Here is a 24,349-nt window from a genome sequence, read left to right on the forward strand (position 1 = left end):
CAAAAAATCACAACTAAGAATTTTTCGGAATTTTATTTCAAGATGTAGATGATGCTCACTCATGATGGGTACCCACAACCCAGATATTTTTGCCATTTTAGAGACAGAGTATTTTATTGAAATTTGTAATTTTTTTAGTAATTTATCCAAATTGTTTTTTTAACCATCAAATACATCCTTCTTTTGATATATTGACGAAGTGCTATTGTAAATTTTCAAACATTGTTGTTGTAGATCATTTTCGTCAGTTGATGCTAGAGACAGGGAAGATAAAATTCAGTGAAGGAATTTTGAAGAAACTATTTTTTTTCTTAAATTTCTGAAGTTTTAGGATCGCGAAGAGACCACCCATCTAGTGCAGTGGTTCCCAAAGTGTGCGAGATCGGTTATCAGTGACTAGCTACCACATTACACCTTTTTAATATCAGTAGGCCTATTGATTTTGAAGATATAAAGTTGAGTTGTTGATCTTGATGCGGGCTACTTATTGCAATTTAGCTTGAATGCAAAAATTAGAGGTTTCTACCATGAAAATTGTGAGCTTGTGACTCTCCAGCATGTGTCTGAATCTTTCAACAGCAGTATACACTATCAGCATTTCTATATCTTAAATATAGAACCTCTGTTTGGGTTATTCTTTTTAAGCATTACAGACAGGAAAGCAGGGACAGCAAATATAGATTTAGAAGATTCGACGTAGAAGCTGTATGTTTGCAAACAATTGAACTAAATATCAATGTTTAATGCAGTCTTTTGAAGCTGTCATCAACAATAGCATACACAAATGGTCGAGTGATTCCCATCAGTAAACCTTTGTTGCGAAGGCCTAATTGCATTCGGGTACTCTTGAATAACCCAAATGTTTTCATAATGCTTTTCTCTGAAGAGAGATGCTGGAACAGTGACAGTGCTGCTATATGCTTGGGTATATCAACCCCAGGATGGAAAATTACCCTTATGTGCAAATTATGCTGCTCATAAAGATTCATATAACATGGTTCTTTGTGCACTCTGTTGAGTTTTTAAAAGTGATAGTAACCTCAAATCAGTAGTTCACCTTATTGCCAAGTGAGGTGTCAAAATCCTCTGCTAATAATATCATAATTGTTACCCAATTCCAGTCTCTCTCACACTATTTTGAAAACATTGCAACCATGTCACCATTTACTCATGAGAAAATTTTGACTTAAGAAAATTCAGATCTCCCTATTTTAATATTCTAATCAATTAACAAATTCAGCACATCAGTCTCGTAAAACATTATAATCAGCAACCAAAAAAAAAACCACTGACAAGAATTTTGAATGTTTTTATTTCATAAGAAAAAAAAATTATTTGTAACCACATTTCATGTGTGCTGTAAAGTAATTCAAGTCTTTTTTTAAAAAAAATATATTAAGTAATAATCTTTCTACTTCATGATAATTCACTCATTTTGTGACATTCGTCGCAGTTTTAAGAGCCTTTTCGCACAAGGACTGATCTTCAACAGGATTTGGCATGGTCAGCTGTATCCGGCTGTCCTCCTGCATTGCTTGACTGGCTGTCTTGAAAGCATTTTCATTGCCTGCCCAACTTCGACGCGAGACCTGGAACCAGGATAAATGAATTTGCAGTTTTAGTTTTTTGGCTCTTCTCGCAAAAAAAGGTTAAACCAGTTTTTTTCTTAAAATGAAATCACTGAAAAACAAAATTCACCCTCAGGTAGTCTGACCTAAGGATTTTCTCGTTTCGATAAAATTTGATTATTTTCTACTTTCAAATGAAAACCAGGAAGGGACTTATGACGCAAATCTACTTTAATATTTACAAACTCTTGAAAATTTACTGAAATTTTCATCAAAATGATGGACAAAAAAAGGGTAGTTAAAAAATTCAAAGGATTCTTAACACAAGGATCTTTTTAAAAAATTCATCACTTTGAGCTTACATATTACTCAGACAAAAATAAATATAGGTTCAAAATAATTGATAAATCTCTGAAGTAGTAACTTATTGTTTTCATGTAATCAAATTCACACTCACACCACTCAAGACATCCCACTGCAGCATCCCTCTAGCTCTTTCGGCTGCATCCTGTGTGTGTAAAAGAAATATATTAATAGCAAACCTTTTCAAAAGTTTGGATACTCGATTAGAACTATTTCATTTTTTGAGAGATACTGAATTGCTATAAATAGACTTGTGTTTGTGCATAAAATTTTTTAATAATGCAGGAAATTGAAATCACACTTTAACAGGTCATATAATGATGTGAAATATAATTAGCACAGTCTCAGAAGTTTAGACAAAATTTCTATTGTAATATAATAAACTGGATTCAAAACTCAATCAGATTAACATTTTCGTTAATCTACAGCTGAATATATTTTTCTATAGAAGGAACTAGACCTTGTATGATTCAGAAGTCTGTTTCATGTTGAATAAATTGAATGGAATCCATGTCTCTACCACTTACAGATTCATCCAAGGAGGAAAACTGTCCACTATTTCCGGAAACTTTAGGGCAAGTGAGGCCCCAAACTACGGCAAATGATGCCTTTTTACTCGAGAGGTGCCAAAAATAGGGCCCACATGGGGAGATTTTTTCTAGAGCTGCTTTGGCCTACTAAGATTTTAGATTAGATCTTTAGTAGGTCTATTATGCTAGCTGATCGAGAAATTTAATATTTTGTGAATTTGACCAAACGTTAGTGATACTTACATCATGCATAGAAACATCATATGGCTTGTATTCCTACTGCGCTCCCAGCGTCGAAGAACGATCGACGAGTATTATATGCGAGATTTCTAGATTTTTTAAAATCATTGTTATTGGGCCAGATTGCTCTAAATCTATATTTGTATTTCGAAATTCATGCTATTGTTATATGGGTGATTGTTAAAGCCACTGATTAATTTACTTTTGTGGCCTTTGTCGAAAGCGGCTCTATGTTACTTGTTATTTAATAAAATTTCCGAATACATCCATCCTTTTCGGAAACACTTCGATATCTCTTTGAGGGATGTGAAGTGAGTGTGTGTCCGCTTCTTCAATGTTCAATGAAGTAGAACCCGTCTAATGCAGACAACCATGATCCGGAAACTTATACGGAAAATTTTTTTTCCTAAATCGAGGACTTGGTTGTTTTTTCTTTATCAAAATTTTTTTTCGACTTTTCTTATTACATCTCGGTCGTCGTCTTTTCCCTTGATGTATTGATGTCCAATGTGGTTTTTTTATCAAATGAAAAACCGGCTCACATTCACTCCTCGAAGTTGGAAAACTACAGAAAATAAGCTTCAGCATGTGCCAAACCACCACCACTGTGCCACCAACGGGGTTCGAACTTGGATCTTCACGTTACAAGTACCGAAAGTCTGGACAAATTTTGAATGTGACATAGAGGATTTGCCGGTTTCGATCTTCCCATCATTTCGTTTTCTTTTGTCCTTTGGCCTCTCAGATCTAATCTATGTTTCGCTGTATGAGCGTCGTAATTCGATGACATTCTGAAGATATGGGCTTCTTTCAACGATTCACCGTAATAAAAGTTTTACAGGATCTTTTTTTTTTCTGTAATTTTTCTAAATTACTTACCTCATCAATTACAATTGCATTTTTGAAACTCGTGACAATAGACACAAAAAGTATGTAGCCTAATCGATTTCAAATTTCCGTCACTAATCATAAGAATTCACTGTTAAGGTTAAACTTTTTAAACAGGAAAATTTCGATTTTTTGCCCTTTCATTAGGATTCATCTTAATTCAGAAATATATTCATTTCCGAAAAATGAGTATTTTAATGAATGATGAAAATATTCCAGATGCGCATAGCGATTTAATTATACGTGAAAATATGTATAATGAGTTTCATATTTCAGCTGTTCATCATTTTAATTTCAAGAACACACATCGTTATTGTCTAAACTAGGGGTTCTCAAACTTTTTTTTCACCCGTCAGGGTGGCCCTGACAAAGGTTGGCGGCGCACAGTTTGAGAAACTCTGGTCTAAACTTTTGAAACAGGAATAATCGCACAGCTGCGATTTCAGAAATACCACTATATATGAAAAATTCGTATTTTCAACTCACTTTCGATCCATCCAGTAGCATTCCGAATCCGCCATTAATTACTTCACCCCTAGCAGAAATCGAAAATAAAACTTTTAATGTCAAGAAATTAGTTGAGCCGATCGTCTATTGTTTCTGGATTACCAAATTATGTAATACAAGTCAAGATAGGAGTGAAGATTCCCAAGAGCAAGATCGTCTAAACGCACGGGCTCGGCCAACACCCCCCTATAGATAAGATATCATATAAGCATTTATCTTATCTATGGGGGTGTTGGCTCGGCCGGATGGTACTATGATTTTTTGAAAGTATGAGACTTGGTAGCATAGGCGTAAGCAGAATTTTCGGGGCAATTTCAATTTTTTTTTATTCTCAAGGGGGAGTTTTACGTTTTTTCCTGCAAAGTAACACTATAATCTCGACTTGAGGGGGTTACCCCCCCCCCCCCACTTTGCGTACGGCAATGATTGTTAGCCTTGTATTTCTAGCCTGGTAGAAAGAGCTCCCAGAATATTACTCTGCCTGAGACCCAGTGATCTTAGATTTTACTTGTAATATTGAATCCTTTGAGAGAGTTTTTTTTTGGAACTTGATAACTTTGAAAATCTCGTTAAAGATGAAATCCAAAACAGTAATATAAATCACTATGAAAGGTCATACGAACCAGCCAACTCCTCCACCATTGTGGAGGGCAACCCATGTAGCTCCTCTGAATGAATTACCAATAAAGTTTTGGACAGCCATATCTGAAAGGAAAAATAAAAGGGACGTACAAATGAGCTATACTTTCACATAGTCGCTGGCGTACGCTACTGCACACAATTACATGAACATTTTCTGACAAAAAAAAACTGATCTGATGCATTTGGGTACCGACCGGCTGTGAATGCAGATCCATCCGTGACATTCGAAGTTTCCCTGAAAGGACTGTCTGCTCCACTGACGTCGTGGTGGTCTCTACTCAACACAATCGGTCCCTGAAATGACGTATGAAACAGAACGGTAATATAAATGGTATGACAGGGGCTCTCAAACTTTTTCCATCCGTGGGTTCCTAATCAACGCTTAGAGCAGTTTGACAAAGGATCTCTTCGAAAATGCTTTGTTGGGCCGCCGCTCCGTGGTGCCCCTGACAATTTTTGGCGGCGCATAGTTTGAGAACCCCTGTGGTATGAGATGATCAGGCGTAACATTGTATTGTAGGCTACTGTATTAGGATTGATAGAATGAAACCATTCGTGAAGATTTGCCGAGACTCAAGAATATACCATCTCGGTATATTCGATGGTGTCGCACAACTAAACAATGTCACATTGCAAGTAACCGTAGTAATTCTCACAAGCATCCCAAAGCTCAGAAGAAAACGAATGAATTCCGTCAAGAAGGTGTTTGACTGATCCGTTATAATGGGCAACTGACTTAAACAAGCGAGCAAGTAAGTTAGAAAAAAGAATGATTGATACCTTTAGTGTTTTGGACCGAATTGCTTCGTTGAAAGCCAGTGCGATGCATATCCGACCCTTATGATTTGCGTACAGTATCCTAGCTTGTGAGCCAACAACCTTTAAAGCAAATGGTTCAAAATGAGCATCAAATTATGAAAAGTATTATTCCTATGTATTCACTCTGAAAAATCGAGCGAAAAACGTTTTATCTATTGTAAATTAGAGAGAAACATTTTTTTCTATTTTTAGGAGGTTTTTTTTTTTTTGGAAAACTCTTCTTCTTTTTAAAGGAAAGTTTTTGTTCAAACGAAAACTTAAGAAATATAAAAAACGTTTTTGCAAGTTTTGTTATATTTTCAATGCTAACATGCTAGCAATTTAAAAAAAAAATAAATAAATTGATGTTGATCAAGTTCAATAATATTAGAAAAAACAGAGGCCATCAATTAAAATTAGAGATTTTTCTAGATTTTGACGTTTTTTGTACACGGTGAGCCATGTGTGTTACTAATTATAAACTTTAAAAGCAAGTGAAATTATATCATTTTTCAAAACACCACTTAGTAACTGATTTAGTAGCTACGCTTAACACTACGATATTATACTGATAAATATTACATATGGTGATGTAGCATAATTACCAGTTTCTGTTTATGAGCTTCTCGTATCCAGCGTAGATTGTCCTGATACTGCTGTTGTTCTTCCACAGTGACTGTAAACATTATGGATTGTGATGTATAAAGGGTAACGCACTTATTTTAATATTTGATCGCGTTCAGAGTTTTTATGATCGGGTGTTTTGAAAGAATGTACACATGTCTAATAAAAGTGAAAATTCGGTGGCTGTTTTTCCAACTGACCTTTTCCGTCTTTCATGATTTTCTCCAAAACAGAAGTCGCTATTTCATCGGTCGTCTTCAAATCATTAGGATCTCCGGAAGTGCAGACCCACCTTTTCAGTACCGAATGTTAAAAAAAAAACATTAACATCAATCAAATCATAACTTATCAAGAATAACATTATCAACTAAAAATGTTGTCACGTTCATTATATGTAATTTGGTGGACAGATATTATGCAAATATTACTTCATATCTTCAAGACATTTATAGTTAGTCGGTTACGAACATTAATACGACTTAAGGGTTCAAACAGTTTTTTTCTCGAAATGTCTTTAAAAAAACACTTTATTGCAAATCAAATGTGAAGAATTGTGTGTGAATTAGTGAGTTAATTTTCTTGAAATTAAAGAAATGAATTACAATGAGACAAAATACTAAAAAAATCCTTTTACGTGATATTCTCAGATTACTGTTCTGAAGTTTATCCACAAAATTAAAAGAGAAAAAAACCTATGAAGATTTTAATGTATTTTTAGTAATTCACCGAAAAGTTGCTAGAATTTCATTTTCATGAAAAAATGTTCAGTTTATACATGTGCTAGTAAGTTGAGCCTTCGCTTTAGTAATTGGCCAATTGGAAAATTTTTTTAAAAATATGCTGGACTCAAATTTTAGAATTTTAGACATTTTCAACTTTTTTTTTTTTTTTTTAAATTCATAAAGATCTAATAACAGTTGGTCATCCGAAACGTTAAGTCTATTGATGCATGCTGCATAAAACATTGCTAAAAAACTTCAACAATTTTAGTGATATCTTGTTTTTTCTATCTCACGGATAAACTTAAAAATTCCGCAATTTGACTTTTTATTGGTAATTTCATGCTGACATCAACTTAATATTCTTTAATTATAGGGAGAACAACACAAATTTACAAATTGCCAAATTTTTAGAATTTCATTTACATGTGTAAAGGGTTTCAAAGTCATTTTTGATGAGTTGATTTGTTCTGGATCCTTAAAGGACCAAAATCTGTCATATCTCGTAAATAAAAATTTCATTACCTGAAAGGACCGAATCCGAGAGAAAATATATCCCTGGAAATAGATAAATTTATTAAAATAGACAAATACACAAAATTTATTAAAATAGACTACATTATTTTAGAGTTAGATTAAGATGAATAGAGTATCTTTTGGCAAATGCATGCTTCTCTTTACCCCATGATATCTTGAACGTATGAAGGATAGCGGAACTTCAACCTTCCATTTTCCTGATGAGCACCTACATTAGACCCTAAGAAAGACAATAAGAAATCCACTTTAATGTTTAAATATTAAGTTCTCGATATGATAAGTACAATTAAATAAATCATCATAATGGATATTTTTTAATCGATTCGTTTTACCTGCACGGTGAGATTCAAGTAAAAATGCATTGCCGTAATCCCAGAAAAACATGCCTTTATCAGCAAGAAAATTGATTGCCGAAATTTGTCTTCGTAGGCTGTCGAAAAACGTATAAAAGCATTCTGTACAAAATAATCAAACAGCGTAACAATTTTTTTTTCAAACAACATACAAGTATTAGAGGGGGGGGGGGAACGTAATTGATATTTCGTAGTATCTATTGCCATCGATGTTTATTAACTGCTGGCATAGCAAACAACTTCATAAAAAAATGATTTGGGGGAAACTTTTGTCACAGACGATGTAGATAATACGAATTAATTTTTGTTCCGGAATCAAATTCTAAAAAATAAGTTCGAACCTTTCTTGAACGAGTTCCTTGAAACCACGTGGATTCGTAGCCATCATGTGATTCGCCTTCTCATAACTAATCTGAAAAACAAGAACTCGTTAAAACGATCCCGTTAAAATCGCAAACGTGTGTCTATGCACGGCCGCAACTAGGAACGAAAATTAAAAATTTACTGTCCCCCCTAGACCAATACCAATCTTAGTGTCCCCCCCCCGTAATTTTGAATGGGAAAGAGTAAATTGCGCCCTTCCTGGTGCAGCGCCCGGGGCACCAGACCCCGCCCCTTCCTTAGATGCGGCATTGCCTCAATGTCCAGTGACGTTTTAATGGGTGGGTCGACGGGGTCTTTGTCTCCAATCTTTCAGACATTGCTAGCCAAATTAAAACTTTCCACGAAGTCCGCGGGCCACCAAGTCATATACCGTGGTATTCTCGGTTATCAAACAGGGTTCCCCAAATTTATTCATCACTTATATATATATTTACTCTGAATTTATTTCTTTCACTAAATTTGAACTTTTATTTGCTTGCAAAAATAACTTCCTTTCATTAATTTATTTTTTCAACCAATTATTTCTTCTATTAAATCTGAAATTTGCTACAAATATGTTGAACACATGTTGTCATTGTGTATATATAGGGGGTTCATAGCTAACAGCTTGAACCGCAATTTAATGATGAACCGTTGAGCCTAGAGGCATATTTTATAATGAGGAAAAGGTATTGAAATGACGTGTGGACTTCAGATACGTCAGTCATATTACAAAGAGGTTGTATAGTTATTAAAATGAAAAAAAACTTTTTATACGGACACCCTGTGGTCAAGAACCCATGCAAAATGTTGTTGCCCTGTCTCTACTGAGGCCAACAAAAGAAATTCCTCGTTTCTAAGTGCAATATTCGCTAGATATTTTTGAATTCAAAAATCAGAGAACAATTGGGGAAAAAAAACTTTTTCCTCCCTTATTTATGCTCTGTTCTTTTCCAACTTTCCTCCAATTTTTGAATTCAAATACTGTATTTCAGCAAATATTGTGCTCATAAATGTGGATCTTTTTTTTTTGTTGCCACATTGGAGACATAGAGACAGAGGAACAACTTTCCACATAAGTTGTTGAGGACAGGATGTCCGTAAAAAAAATTTAAATTTCATATTTTGGTACTGAATCAAATATATTATATCTTGCAATATGAATGACATATCTGAGGTCCACACGTTATTTGATACTTTTTCTAAGTTGAAATATGTCTCTAGGATCACACAACGGTTCGCTAGTAAATTGAGTTTCAACCTGTTAGCTATTCATCCTGTATACAGTTGGTTTAGTTAGAACTGCTCAACATACTGAGTGCCTTGAACTCACTTGTACAGGGTAATATCCTCCGTTGAACGGATCGTGACACGACGTTTGATCCGATCCCAAATCGACAAGAAGTTCTCCCGTTTTTTCATATTCTTCTTTGATCCTCTCCCTTTTAGACAAAGGAAAAAAAAAATCACAATGATCATGTCTTCAAACTGTAACACCAATTTAATGAACATTTACACAGGTTGTCAAATTTTTTTATCAAGCTAACCGTTAAGTTAAGGAACACGTCCAATAACAAACTGTTTTCAAATGATTATGTGATTTTTAACCCTCTATGGCAGGGTTTTCCAACGTGAAAGCTCGCGCGGAACCCTTAATGGTTACCAGACTATTCAGCGAAACCCTTAACCAATTTTGAATATTTCACTATACAGGGTGTCCTAAAAGTCTGCATTCGCTCTGCGGAACAAGAATCCTTACTTGCAGTAGATAAAAGTGTCAAAAAATATATATATTTGTGAATTTCACATAGTGTGACAATATGACCCATATTTTACGGGGGCAAAAATTGTTTTTTTTATAATATTCGGCTATTTCATAGTTTTAATAAAAATGTTTTCTAAAAAAAACTCACTTTGAAATTTTTAAATCGTGAATTCGTTATTCCGTTTCGAGCATAGTTCCCAACCTTCTTTGTCCCCCCCCCCCCATCGCCCCCTTCTTCAGAAATTTTTTTTCTCCCATCGTCCCCAACGCAATCTAACCCATAGGATCCTATGTTATACCCGCAGCTTCTACTGCCCCCCAGGCGGCGTTAACGCCCACGTTGGGAATCACTGGTTTAGAGGGTTAACATGAGCTATGTATCAATGAAAATGTTCGTTTATTTCCTTTTTTCATTTGGTCAACCTAGTTATACGCATAGCTTCAAGATAACGAAAAAAACATGCTTCTTTAATCTTTTTTTTTTTCTCCACCTTCATTTTGTGTACAATAGGACTAATTAGACCGTTACTTATACAGTTCACAGCTGATTCTGAATGGCTCTTTCGTGTTTCTCCCCGAGAAGTTCGAGTACCAAACGTTTGTTGTGCAGACTTTAAAGCAATGTACTGTTTGATAATCATGGGGCATGGCGCTGTTTCTGCAATAGTTCCTTGTATCAGAAAAGGCACTGGCAAGGACAAAAGGGGGAATTGAACACACGACATCTCTTAGCATCTTGTGGCAGAGTTCGAGAGTATCTTAACGATCTGAGCTACTATATTCCACTGCTATGTAAATAGTATTCCACAAATACCCACGGTTTTTTAATCATGACAACTGATATATAAGTATCACTGATTTTTCGTTCAAGTGGCAGTAAGGGGATCATTTTAAAAAGTTTCAATTGTACGATTTTCATCCTTATACGATGTTTTGACGTGGCCTCTTGAATGTCGTGTAAACGAGGTTCCATTTGCGGCAACGAATTATATACAAATACAACGCCACAACAGTAGCTGATAAAAAGACGCCCATAACAAAAATATGGATGTCATATATTTCAAAAATACAGCAACCCAAGTAAAAATGCAATTAAAATTTATTACTATTATTATTAATTTATAGAATAGGAGAAATATAACCTCGTGCAAGTTAGAAAGTAAAGCTTTTCCTTTTCCTCTGTCTTAGGATTGCTATTTAGGATTTGCTATTCAGAAAAGCGATAGGAATCTGACACCATAAAGCTCAATTGGCGATCCCAAGGAAGAGAGGCGTTCGGATGGGAGAGGGGGGGGCACAGAATGCAAAGGAACAATTTGAAAATTCCGAATCTTTGGATGAAGACACTCATAAAATCCGAATGTAGGTAGGTCTCTCTCTCCCTCTCTCTTGAGAGTTTCAGGAATACCAATTCCCAAGAAGTCTTCTTGACTGTTGTTGTCTGAAGGACTTGTGTGTGAGAATAGGAAGAAAGAAAGAAAGGTGCCAACAACGAATATTGTTTGTCTTCTACTGGTTGATTATCCCAATATGATCTCTGAATTTTTTAGAATACACGTTCTCAACAAAAAAAATTTTGAAGCTACCAGGGTTCCGTCCCTTTTGATTCAGCGAAAGCTCAAAAAAGCTCTCCGCGGAACACCGGTTGGAAACACTGCTCTATGGTTCACACCCATAAAAACGTATGATTTTTTTTACAAATAGGGATTTAAATGGGTGCTTTTATATAGTATATTTTTAAATTAAACAATACATCAATATAGCAATTTAATGAATTAGAGTGGATTTTCAATTTCTTAAAATGGTTAACAATTAAGAATATAAAATGTACAGTTTTCCTTTATTTTAGTTTTATCCGTAAACTGATAAAATCTTGCTAAGCAAAGTTGAATACTTGTTATTTGAATTTTATTTCCGATACCCTGAATTTGGTGCGGTTTTATATATGTCTGAACATGTAAAATTTCAGCAGCCCTCATGAAAATAACGCCGACAAAGGAATCGAGATCCAGATATATCTAGATAAAAAAGTATTATACTTTAACCGTATTCTGTTCAGAAATGACAGTAAAATATGTGCTTTCTAAAATACCAAAAAATTGAGAAAAGAAATTGGTGTAGTGGATTTTTTTTACCATGTATTTGCCATGAACATTCAAATATACAATTGGCCATAGAGGACTAAAATGTCATGGAAAAAAATAGAATCTCTTTTTTAAAAGCTGCAAATAAGTAAAAAAATATAATTAATCTGGTTTCTAAAGTTAACGATTGCAGAGATATTCTGCTAAGCAAACAGTTTGAGGACATCCTGTATAACGTCCACATCTTTTATATCTGTACATAATTTATATTTATTCAAACATCTTTGGAATTCAAATCAAGATAACTTACCACACTTCTACAACATTTCCGTGATAGCCAATGCTTGTGGCATCTTTGTTTTTCCGGGCTTCCCTATGGAATGCCAATACGAAGGAAAATATAATCATATTAATTCAAATTATAAATTCTACAAATGCCGTAAATTTTAGTACCATATTTACGGAGCATATATATATACTTGAGAATCGTCTATTCGTGGGAGCGATATCCCCCTCCCATATCAGAGACCTGAATGTACACATTTTCACGTTTCCGGGTTTATTAACTGGTTGGATAACTTATTTTGCTAAGTTTCGCCAGAAAAGCGAATGTGCATCACCTATCGAAACATACGTTAAAAAACATTAAAAAAAAATAACACTCATAGAGTAGCACATGTACAGTAAATATATTTAACATTCTAAAAACAGCATTAACAGATTAATGCTGAAAAAATTGAAAATTAAATTATCAAATTATGCCAATACCAGCGTCATAGGCAGCTGAAATATCCAGGGTGATAACTATATATATATCGACCACCCAATAATTACACACATGATTTTTTTGTGAAAAATTAATATGGAAAAGTGTTTTCCGTTTTTTGATTTAACCCATAATATTAATGAGTTACAACGCTTTAAAAATTGATGACGTCACTTCAAAACCCTGCCAAATTCACACCAAACGTACACGTGGCGTTTTTGAAAGTGGATACCCTCAAAAGAAATCGAGAAAAAGCAAACCAGATTTTTTTTTCCTCCCTTTTGTGTGTGCATTTTCAAAATTTTTACGCGATCGTGAAACACAAAACTGATAGTGTTTTTTGCTCCGATCAACGTCTGTGTTCAATTGATTTGTTTAATGAATTAAGTATCTCTAACAACTTCGAGATGAGACTATTTTTCTAGTTCTAACTTAGAAGTTTTCGAAGATTTACATGTTCCATCCATGCAGCGCCGTCTTAACGCATGAGCCCACTCAGGCACGGCCCGGGGGCGTCACAAAAATGTGATACAGTTGAAATTTTTGATGGGGCATACATGTCAGTTTTCCTAGTAGAGTCTCACAGAAAAATCACTTGGCCTGGGAGCCCATGGTACTCTTAAGACATGGCCCTGCATCCATCACCCACTAATTATTTTTAATATGTCTATTCATAAAATAATTAATTTGATTAAAAGTTTCTGACTAAATCATTATTATTATTTTACTGTTTCCACCAGTCACCTTCGTCAGGCTACCGTTTTTACATCCTAAATTCGCCAACACGGTGGGCGAATGTACACTACTCTATATAGTGTGATACATAAACTTTTCCCATATTAATTAAAATTTGAAATAGCATAGATCTAAAAGCAAAAAATGACTGACAAAGGCGGAGTACAAAATTTGAATGCAAAAATAAACATTCAAATCATTTTCCAATTTTCTGATAGTTGCACATTCATGTTTCTGCATAAGGAGGATGACATGATATCACCAAGTAAGGCTGTATTACGACAAAAAAAAATTCCCTCTTCAATATTATTATTAGGGGGGTTACCAGAGACATTCATATTTAATATGGACAGCCCTCGTGTTTTTGATCTCCTGTATGTAACTTTACAGTATTTTTAAAACTTTCGTAATTTTTTTTAAATGATCCATATTTTTAAAATATAAATCGCTTACATCGATTTCAAATGAAGACAAAAGTTATATATTTTCAGTGTAAATTTTATTTAAAAAGTAAAACAAAATGGATAAGGAAACATTTTATTTTCTGGATATTATACTGAGGTGAACTCGGAAAGAAAAATCATCTTGTTTCCGCCGGGACACGAACCCAGGCCCTCTTGCATACCGGGCAAGCATGCTACCATCTACACCACTGGAGACACGACCTTGCCTTCCTTATTTCACGTAGTAGTAGCCTCTCTTAAAATGGATAAGCTTAACGCGTGGGGGGGGAAATGCCACCTAGCCTTGGTGGGGGCCTACCCCTGGCAGTAAAATAAGAGAAAGATTTAGTATTTTTTGCTTTCTTGATAGTATGTAATTGGTGGGAAGGTACCGTACTTCTAGTCAGGTCAAAATGATATTGTTAGCCTGTCTAAACAATAATTTTGGTCAGAATAAAATTTCTATTGACTTGCCAGTCCCTTGAGCGGTCGCAGAATGTGTGTATTGCATGTTATGTATTTATTTGTATGATCTATGTATATCGTGATATTAGGTTTAATCAAAACGAAGAAGGGTGGGTGCACCAAAACATCACTTTGCCCGGAGACTCGTGGTACGTTAACGGATTTTAATGAATCTTTATGAGCATGGTTTGTATGTTTAGTATTTATTTTTGATCTCAGTTTGAAAATTAAATTTTTACTTTATTAGTTTTTTAACACACAGTATTTAGTAAAAAAAAAAAAATGAGTTGCAATCTTGAATGTGGCTCGAAATTTCGGCAGTTGATTTTGGTGTGTAATAATATGAAGTTGACACCCACAAATAATTGGATATTTTTTGGGCCGTATTCACCGACATGGTTTAAACTGCAGTCACACACAATTTTTGGATAAGAGATAGAGATCAACATAGATTGGTTAAAAACCTGAACTTAACCAATATATCCGTATCGATTATCAAAAAATTGTGACTACAGTTTAAGTAAACCATGTCGGTGAATACCGCCCTTTGGCTCGCAAACCCTGATATATGTAGTTTTTATATATTTTAACTCTTATGTATTTTCTCTCGTTGTAACTTTATTTTATGGTGATTTTCTTTAAATCAAATCGTATCGAGAATGTAAATTTTCAGGAATTGAAAATATTCTAATATACAAGTTGTGTACACACACTAACTTGAAATTCAAAATGCGTATTATACTATGGTTTGGAACAAACCTGATTCGATCAATAAGATGGTTGATATCCTTCGAGACTTCCTTCAACCACCCCTGCTTATGTCTTTTCTCTAATGCTGCCTTACTCACCTGTGGAAAGTTAAAATTCCATTTAGTGATCACAACTGGTGATTGAAAATTGTTCTTTTACTGGCAACTATAGTGTGTATCGCATATGAACTGATAATGACGACAAAAAATTACACAGGCACACATATACACGATATTACAAATAACTTAAAGGAAAGAAAACGCGAAAGTTTTAAAACAATTTGATTATTTTGTGTGCAATATGTTCAATCTGCACTGCGTGATTGTTTTATATGTATACTACTACTTAACCGTACATGCATCTCGTACACATTCCTCTACGGAATTTCTAACGAATCAGCTCATGCCGGAGAGAATGTATGTTCTGAATGTATGTGTGACCCTAACGTATTTATGTTGTCGACTTTCGCTTGTTTCGTGTTCGTGCTGCCATCCGTCTTCCATTTTCTGAAGTAAAGATGGAAATGCTTGAATTTTCATGTTACGTCAATATCGTGTTGTAGGTCTGCCTCTTCTCTGCGAAGAGACTTTTTCAAGTTTAAGACCGACTCGCATTCGTGCCTCGAAGCTGGAAAACCGACTCGCATTCGCGCCTCGAAGCTGGAAAACAGCAGAAAACCAACTTCAGCTGACCACCACTGTGGCATCAACGGGGTTCGAACTTCGATCCTCATTACGAGAGTCCAGCATGATGCCAACACGACCGCGCAGTGGCTTTGTATGTATAGAACAGGATTCAACTGGATTGTTTGTGTCAACAGCTATTCTTAATAGCTGTAATTTTTCAAAAAAAATATGTTGCAGTTTTATTTATACATTACTAATACTACAGTAATAATTAAAGTGACCATATTTCATCGAGACAAACACAGTTCATAATTATAATTAATAAGGAAAAATCCACGACACCACCACCACGAATTAAGCTAATAACGATTGTTTTTGTCAATAGTTACTAAAACCTTATACGTAATTACGCTAACCAACATGGGGGGTGGGGGCAGAATTCGCAATCAGCCAAAAATTAAGGAGCCAAACTCCATTGAAATTCAAATCTACAGTAGAATTACGAGAGCAAAACTTTAATAAATTGCTATTTATAAAAGTGTTTCTCAATCCATTGTCCGCGTCGATGACAAGGGTGGTCCGCAGGTAGCCTTCATACTTTACTTCCAAATGAATTTTAAAAATGTCCGATTGTTGTGATTGATACCAGTACAATCAACCTCTTAACGATCACCCCTCTTTTGCGACAAAATAATAGTTTTTTCCCCTTATATAATAAAAGTATGCATTTCAAACCCCTGATTAACGGTCACCTCTCTTTTACGGACGAATTATTTTTGTCCCGCCAGTATCATGACCACCTAGATAATTTATCTAGGTTATATAGGAGATCGTGCCAGTATCCGCAAAAGAGAGGTTTAACTGTAATATCCTTATGGGTTCAAATAAAAATTGCAGCTTCACACTTGGCGTCACCATTTCTCATCGAAGAAATTGCGACCCTAAGTACGGGATATCACTAACTGTAGTAAAAAAAAACCATGAATTTGTTAATTATTACAAAAGTTACAGTTGCATTTCTCGAAAAAAAACATTCGTTTTGACTTGATGATTATATTTTATTAAGTAAAAATAAATAAAGTAGCTTAAAAACGGTAAAATACGGGGAATCATCAATTGCAACCAAAAACTTTTCCATAAGACAGCAAAATCAACAATTATTGCTAAAACTGCTGAAAAATTACATATGGTTAGGAAATAGGAAATGAAGGTCTGGAAATCACTGTAAATTGAAATGTAGTTCTACAGCCATAAGCTATAAAAACCATCTTCATTTACGAGTTTAGTAAGCGTTCCAAATTCAAATAAGCTTCATTGAAAAAAAATAAATAAAAACGGGGAACAACTGTATAAAATACAGTAAACCTCTCTTTTGCGGACACCGGCGAGACAAAAAAATTCGTCCGTAAAATAGGGGTGACCATTAATCAGGGGTTTGAAATGCCTACTTTTATTATACACGTAGAAATTATATTATGCTCTCGTAAAAAAAGGGTGACCGCATCTGTCCGTTAAGAGGGGGTTTTACTGAGCATAAAACCATTTAAAACAGTGTGGTTCCCAACCCTTTTTCCTTCCCGCATTCCCAGAGCAAGGCGACTTACCTTCCCGCACTCCCTTGGGTAATACGTTTTTTATCTGCTAGAAAATTCCGGGTTTTTTTCCGTAATTGATTACATTAATTATCCAGTAATTAATTTCTATGAATTCTTTTACTTATTGCTTAATGTCTTTTCGGCTATGGCTAATATTTAACTTTAGCTTCATTTTTTTTCTTTAAAAGTTAATATAAAAACGAAACTAAAAGAAAAATTACAATTTTTTACCACTTTCGAGATTAGTAAAAAAAAATTTATTAAAAATAGTTCTTCACTTATTGATTCCAACCACGACAACTATAAGTTAATGTTTCTTTCACAATTGACTGAATATATTGACGTTTTTCCTTATTTGTGTGTTCGCGACAGTTTCAACTCTAAGCACAACATGCTAATAACACGAGGTGCCAATGTAAACAAACCACGAAATAGTCTATATAGGTAAATAATTTTCGTATGACACATATTTCTGCTAGAAGATGTGGTGTCAAAATATTGGTTTAATTCATATTTTTCTTTAGGAATCGGAAAATTCAATTTTCATCATCATTTTAATTTTCCTGAATAATCAGTCAACATGTTGTAATTTTTTTTTCCATCTCGCACCCCAAATATGCTCTCCCACACCCCCATTTGAGAACCACTAATCTAAAATATATAAACAGAACATTCATAAATCTGGCTGTTCCGATCAGTCCCGTAAAATACAGGGCACCATCATGTAATAATTTTGCGGTCCGTCGAATTTTTTCAGACATTTTACTGGTCCTTGGATTCAGAAAGATTGAGAAACGCTGATTTATAAGATAAGAAAAAACCAAACAGCTGTGACCATAACGTTACACGAATACCTATATCTAAAGCTAGTTAACAAATATTAAGTAAGCTTTTTCGGAAAAAAAGGGACATTCTAATCAAAAATGTCGGTAAGGGAGGTCAAAAAACATGCTAGTAAGAGTCCTGTAAATACGGATCTATCGGTCATCCTAATAATAACACATTTATAAATTAATTTAAATACGTGAAAATAAATAAATCAATAAAAACGGCACTCACCTCAGCGATGACACCTACGCAACCACAAATGACGGCAGCTTTAGCCTGGGCACCACTCATTCCTCCCAGACCGGATGTTAAAAATACCTACAGAGTGAGAAACGAAACTATTTTTTAGATATTGGTGTTTAAATATCGTTATTTTAGTGTGTTATCTCAAAAAATAATTTTGAAGAGTAATTTCACGCATCTTCGAAATTTTAAGCGGGTCGGTACACGCGCGAATTTTCCACAAATCACATTTTCGAATTTTCAAATACTGTGAAACTTTCTGCGTCTGACTGTGTTCAAGTTTTTGTTCTACCTGTATTAGAAGCATTTTTAAAATATTTAATATATTTAGGCATTATGTGTACAAATGTTTTCCACTATAAAATGTTCTTTTCTCAAAACTAAGTTTTTTGTTAGATAAGGAACATTTTTTCCAACACCACTCATTCAAGTGTCTTGAAACTTTGTGAGTCTCTCAACACTATGGTGTTACATACTTTAACACGGGGAATTTTTATTAAAATAATTTTGTATCATAAAATATGGGTAAATTTTGATGATTTTTGAAAAAGTTGCATGTTGTTAAAGTTAAAATTCGGTAAAAAAAATAGCCAACGATTAAAATTCTAAAAGCTCGTTTAAATTGTATAAAAGTATCCAAGTATTTGAGAGAAAAAAATTGAGTGACTAAAGTGAACAGAGAAATTTTAAATGTTCCTTGAAGGAAAGAAATTTTTCCCATAGGAAAACATGGGAAACCAAGATCGTGCAACCCCCCTCAAGGGGTAATTTTGTAAAAAGAGGGATATTTTTCAAAATGAAAAGCAGAGAAACATCTATTGAAAAATAACTTGAAGTTTGAAGGGTATTTTCTCTCAATGGAATTTGGAGGAGTGAAACTGAATTTCGATGCGTGAATCATGCATCTAGATGAATATTGGCGAACACTGTCGTACCTACGTAAAAATCTACACGAACCAAGGAGCAGATTTGTACATATTCTTTATTTAAATAACCAATAATGTAAAGTAAATATACATAGAAATATGAAACTATGTTCTGTAATTTACAAATTGTACGCATCATTTATTATGTACATAAATTAAAAAAAATGCCGTTAATTAATTACATACTTTCCCAGCTAAATCGTCCATTTTCAGATATTTTCTTCCGGCATTCAGCAGCGTCAGCTTCCAGAGAACAAAAATAATATTTGGAGAATCGAACAAATATGAATTTCACGAAAAAAAAAAAAACAGTTTAACAATCTTAAATTATCATGATCAAAAAAATATCACCCGTCACCAAAAAAAAAGTTGCCAATTAATGCTGAAATACTGCCAATGGCGGGAAATAAAGAGCTACAGCAAAGCGCAGTGAAATAAAATGCATCTCGCATAAAAAAAGATGTTGAACATCGTTGAAATTTTTTTTATAATTAGCGCAATGCGATTTTTAAGTTATGAAATTGTCTTCATCAATGATTTCAGCAAAGGTTGCAAATTCAAAAAAGTTTCGTTGAAAAAACGGGTTTTCCGATTAAACAAAACGGGACGGCCAAAATTACTGAAATACGCGGGAATGTCTCATAACAGGGGCGTAACTAGAGGGAGGAGGAGGAGCAAAAAGGGGGAAACTGTAGGGGAGGCGGGAAATTTTAGGAAAGAATAAAAATACCGTTATAAAATCATTGAATTTTGCAGTGGTAAGAGCTAAAAAATCAGGTTTGTGTGTGCCCATCCCCCCCCACAAAAATCCTAGTTACGGCCGTCCCGTAAAATACTGATAACATTGTCATCCTTGTTATCGTGATATAAACCAGCGTTTCTCGACCTTTCTGGACCCAAGGACCAATAAAATGTCTGAAACAATTCGACGGACCACTTGGGTCCCGTATTACGGGATTATTTGTAGTTATTTTTTTTTATACATTTGTCCCGTTTTTTTTAGTGATTCTTATTTGAATTTAAAATGTTTACTAAAATCGCGAATGAATAGTGTTTTCATAATTACTTATTATGATGTAATTATGACTATATATACAAATATTTATCTCATATTTGTCAGGTTCAACGTTTTTCCTCAATTTTTCAGCGACTTTAACAACAATTGAGGATTTTTCTGCAATTTTTATGACAACTGGTGACGTCCCGTATTTTGCCGTATTTAAAAGATTCCAATGCCCCTTATTTTTCCCAATAAAATATGGGCATTTGTCATTTGAATTTTTTTTTTTTTGAATATATTTTTTATTTACGGTGATTTGTATCATCCACTCATCCCTTCCCCCCCCCCATACCCATTTTAGCCGTAATTAGCAAATGCGTTTTTTGGCTACAATTAGTGATATCCCGTATTTAGGATCATGGTTTACTGTATTTTCTTTGATGAGGTATAATGAATTCAAGTATGAATATAGAATTTTTATTTGAGTCCAAATGGGGATATTATTAATGCCAATTACAACAGAGCTGAATAATGTTTCACTCAGTTAGAATCGAATTAAGAGGTCTGCCTGTGGACCACCTCTGGACCGCGGACCATAGGTTGAGAAACGCTGATATAAATAATAGACGCACATATCGCTAAATCTCAATGACAAGATTAACGCAGCGGAAAAATAACAGATTGGAAAAAATAATAGCTTGATTAACCGTTTGTGGGCCTGTGTCGAAGTGAAATCGACATCAGGGAAAACAACGGAACTTGATTGTTAAGGGCGAAATTTCCGGACGCCCTCTCGAGATGGACTCGACATAGAACCGTATCAGGAAACAACGATACTTCATTGTTACAACGGCCCCCGAACGAAAAAAAAGGAAGGTCCGGTGAATTTGGCTTCTCGGCAGAACTCATAAGCTATATACAGAAACCCCCAAAGAGGCAGACATCCGAGGAGAGGGGGTTCCTCATTGTGGGAGAGGCACTATAAAGAGCACAGGGCAACAACGAAGTGCCGAAAACCCCTCGGCACCACAAAGGAGAAAGAAATAAAATTTTTCCGAGGTAGCCATTATGCCACAATTTTAAAAAAAAAATCATTATCATAGCCTTAATCATAAAAAATAGCGTATACACAGTATGATTGCTTACCGTGGTTCCATGCACGATACCTTGAGGGCCGATATAACAGTAGCTCCCGGCAGTCATCTGGCCGTACCTACATGTAACAAGATGGGTCGAATTAATATCAATTACATACGCGCGTTTGATTGATGGTGACTACTACTACTCAGGACCGTCCTTACCAAACGCGGGTGCCGATGAGAAAATGATAGCGGTGTCACAGAGGCGTCCTAATAATTTTCGGGGGCTCCCCTTAGTCCCGATTTTATATATTCTGTGGTGAATCGAGAGGTGAAATCAGCATCAAAAACTTCGCACATCATTACCATATGCGCAGGTATATGCTGAACGATTATACGTTCAAAAAATGAGGACACAATTAAATGAAAATTAACAAAAAAATTACAAAGTTTTTCTCTCTTGAACTGAAGAAAATTTCGAATCGACGAAAGAAATAATTCCACAACCAATTAAAATGAGGACCTAATGAAAGAAATTATATGAGAACTAATGAAAACTTAGAATCTATGAACTGAAAATAAGAAAAATAATTGACAGAGATAATTCTAGCGTGAAAATCCAGAATAAATTAAAGAAATAATTCCATAATTTTTTGGTGGAAATTCAGAATTTATGAAAGAAATAATTATAAAATTATAATAATAATTATAAAGTTATAATAATAATTATAAAATTATAATAATAATTATAAAATTATAATAATAATTATAAAATTATTTCTTAAAATAATTATAAAATTATTTCTTCCTAGAAGAAAATGTAGAATTTCAGAATAAATGGCAGTCGACTGGCAAGGTTACCCTTAAGAAATTTGCGAAGAGATCGCATGTGCGGAATGTAAAAACTGAATAGCCGCCAAATACTGAGCAATGTAAAATACATACGTGAAACAACTTTTCGATGGCGATTGCAGTGTGTGCACTGAATGAATTCATTTTGTCAAAAGCATCAGTGACACTCGTTAGTAGTGCAATAAAATTTTATAATTTCTGATAGAAATTGCCTTCGTCCGTGATTTCAATTTTGTGTGCACGCGGTACTCAAGGCCTGGATTTTCCCTGTTTACCAACTGTAGAATTATTTTTTTGCCTAGTCGAAAGCATGATATGTTGTAAAATAATATGGATCCCCACATCCTGTCGATCTTTGATGAGGCCCCTGGCGGTTCCCCTTTGCATTGAATTTATAGTGTGAAGAAACGAAAAATAAGAATCGTCTCAGCCCCCGGGCTGGAGCCTGTCTATGGGTACAAAAAAACCGTGAAAAATGAAGATTCCTTTCGTCGTACGACATTGCACCAGCGAATGCAATGCAGTATATAAAAGAGTGCAAATATCCATAAAAACGCTAAATGAATTGAACAACGTACGAGGACGAGCTTCTTCAAAGGTGTACAAAATAGGCACTGCAGAAAAGCAAACACCGTGATACAACATGTGTGTTCCCTCAATATTGTTAATGTTCGCATAAGAAAACTGTCTATTTCAGCATGTTTTGTAATCATATTAGTCAAAATGACCGCTACCGTCGTTCTAGATAGAACTTTCATTTTACCACTGAGAACTAAGAAACCTAAAACATTCATACTGTATGATATTAGTTAATAAAATATTAACTAATATCATATTGCTTTTTTTATATGTCACGTTAATCAAAATCCGGTTACTAATTTCAGTCGAAGAATCGTAACAGTTTTATTTGGTTGGTGGCGTAAGTGGTTCTAGTTCATTGATGTTTTTCTTACGTGTAAAATACAGGGTGATTCTAAATTCATGGGACAAGCTTTAAGATGTGACCTAAATAAGCATTTTTGATCATAGAATGTGCTGTCGAATCGCAATAGCAAATTCGGTAGAGGGTGTTTTTGGAGAACGATTTCCTGATTTTTTCAGACGGATTTGCTGCGATATGTGCTGTCATTCACTCGAGGGTGTATATGCACCTTCAGATTGGATTGGAGTTTGTTTTTTATAAGTGCAAGGACCATCAAGGTTATGCTGCGCCAAACAATGATCAAGCGGTACAATGACTTATAGTAGAATTTGCGTTACCAGATTGCACCGTGAGAAGACTCACCCCATTACAATACCCTGCGCCCTGGTCACGAGCATTGGCGTACGCAAGATCGACCTTTAGAGTGGTGGGGGGGGGGGGCCCACATTGGGTTCGGGCCGCACAAGGAATTCCTCAAGAAATTTTAGCTACTAACCAAAAAGCATTTTAAATGAACAGATATTGATAAAGATAACATATGGTACGAAGGTATTTTCTTTCGATATTTTAATTTTTTACTGAAATATTTGGAAATATTTTTAATTTTTGATCGTCTTTGGGAGGGAACAGCCCCCCCCCCCCCACGTTCTCTCCCGCTTATTACTCCTCTGGTCTCAAACATATGAACTCAGGGTTGTTACTTCTAAAATATTTCACTGCAACGTATAACTAAAATAGTAGGAAAAACTTATCTTTATGTGCTACGCAACCTAACAACATGTAAGCAACATAATGCGGAGAATTTTTGAAAACTAAGGAATGAGGAGAGCGTTTTTTGGATTTCCAATAAATTTGTCTTTGGATTCAGAATAAATATAGTAATTTATCATTTTTCATGTTTTCTCCTAAAAATGCGCAAAAATGCATTTGTGATGCTTGATTGAATGAAATTTTTCCTCAAATTATTTTTAGTAAATTTTATGTAGAATTTTTATGCGTTATATGATACATATGTATGTGCTAAGAAGCTCAACTAATCCTTTGAAGGACAGATATTTTCCCAAAACCCATAGGGAAAAATGCAACCAAGTGCGTCCACTATGGGACCACCCCCCCCCCCCTCAAAAAAATCATTATA

The 24,349-nt window shown here is 34.8% G+C and overlaps 1 protein-coding gene across 1 annotated transcript in view; it reads right to left on the bottom strand.

Moving 5' to 3' along the window:
* Positions 1-1,293: 1,293 nt before the first annotated feature.
* LOC149075563 (urocanate hydratase-like) overlaps positions 1,294-24,349 on the bottom strand; it is a 29,117-nt gene continuing 6,061 nt past the window's right edge. Inside the window, exons 5-22 of the mRNA XM_089243049.1 lie at positions 21,505-21,571; positions 19,545-19,601; positions 18,421-18,507; positions 15,150-15,238; positions 12,292-12,354; positions 9,466-9,574; positions 8,111-8,181; positions 7,749-7,846; positions 7,561-7,636; positions 7,405-7,437; positions 6,361-6,452; positions 6,142-6,212; positions 5,519-5,617; positions 4,933-5,032; positions 4,720-4,801; positions 4,076-4,124; positions 2,026-2,076; positions 1,294-1,589 (exon numbers count right to left, since the gene is read on the bottom strand). Coding sequence (XP_089099175.1) covers positions 1,431-1,589; positions 2,026-2,076; positions 4,076-4,124; positions 4,720-4,801; positions 4,933-5,032; positions 5,519-5,617; positions 6,142-6,212; positions 6,361-6,452; positions 7,405-7,437; positions 7,561-7,636; positions 7,749-7,846; positions 8,111-8,181; positions 9,466-9,574; positions 12,292-12,354; positions 15,150-15,238; positions 18,421-18,507; positions 19,545-19,601; positions 21,505-21,571 — 1,453 coding nt within the window. The 3' untranslated portion in view covers positions 1,294-1,430. The remainder of the gene's footprint in view (positions 1,590-2,025; positions 2,077-4,075; positions 4,125-4,719; positions 4,802-4,932; positions 5,033-5,518; positions 5,618-6,141; positions 6,213-6,360; positions 6,453-7,404; positions 7,438-7,560; positions 7,637-7,748; positions 7,847-8,110; positions 8,182-9,465; positions 9,575-12,291; positions 12,355-15,149; positions 15,239-18,420; positions 18,508-19,544; positions 19,602-21,504; positions 21,572-24,349) is intronic.

The sequence above is a fragment of the Pholcus phalangioides genome, unplaced genomic scaffold (assembly GCF_987345545.1).
Source record: "Pholcus phalangioides strain wild (caught in Gottingen) unplaced genomic scaffold, Ppha-v1.0 ptg000015l_1, whole genome shotgun sequence".
NCBI classification, from domain to species: domain Eukaryota; kingdom Metazoa; phylum Arthropoda; class Arachnida; order Araneae; family Pholcidae; genus Pholcus; species Pholcus phalangioides.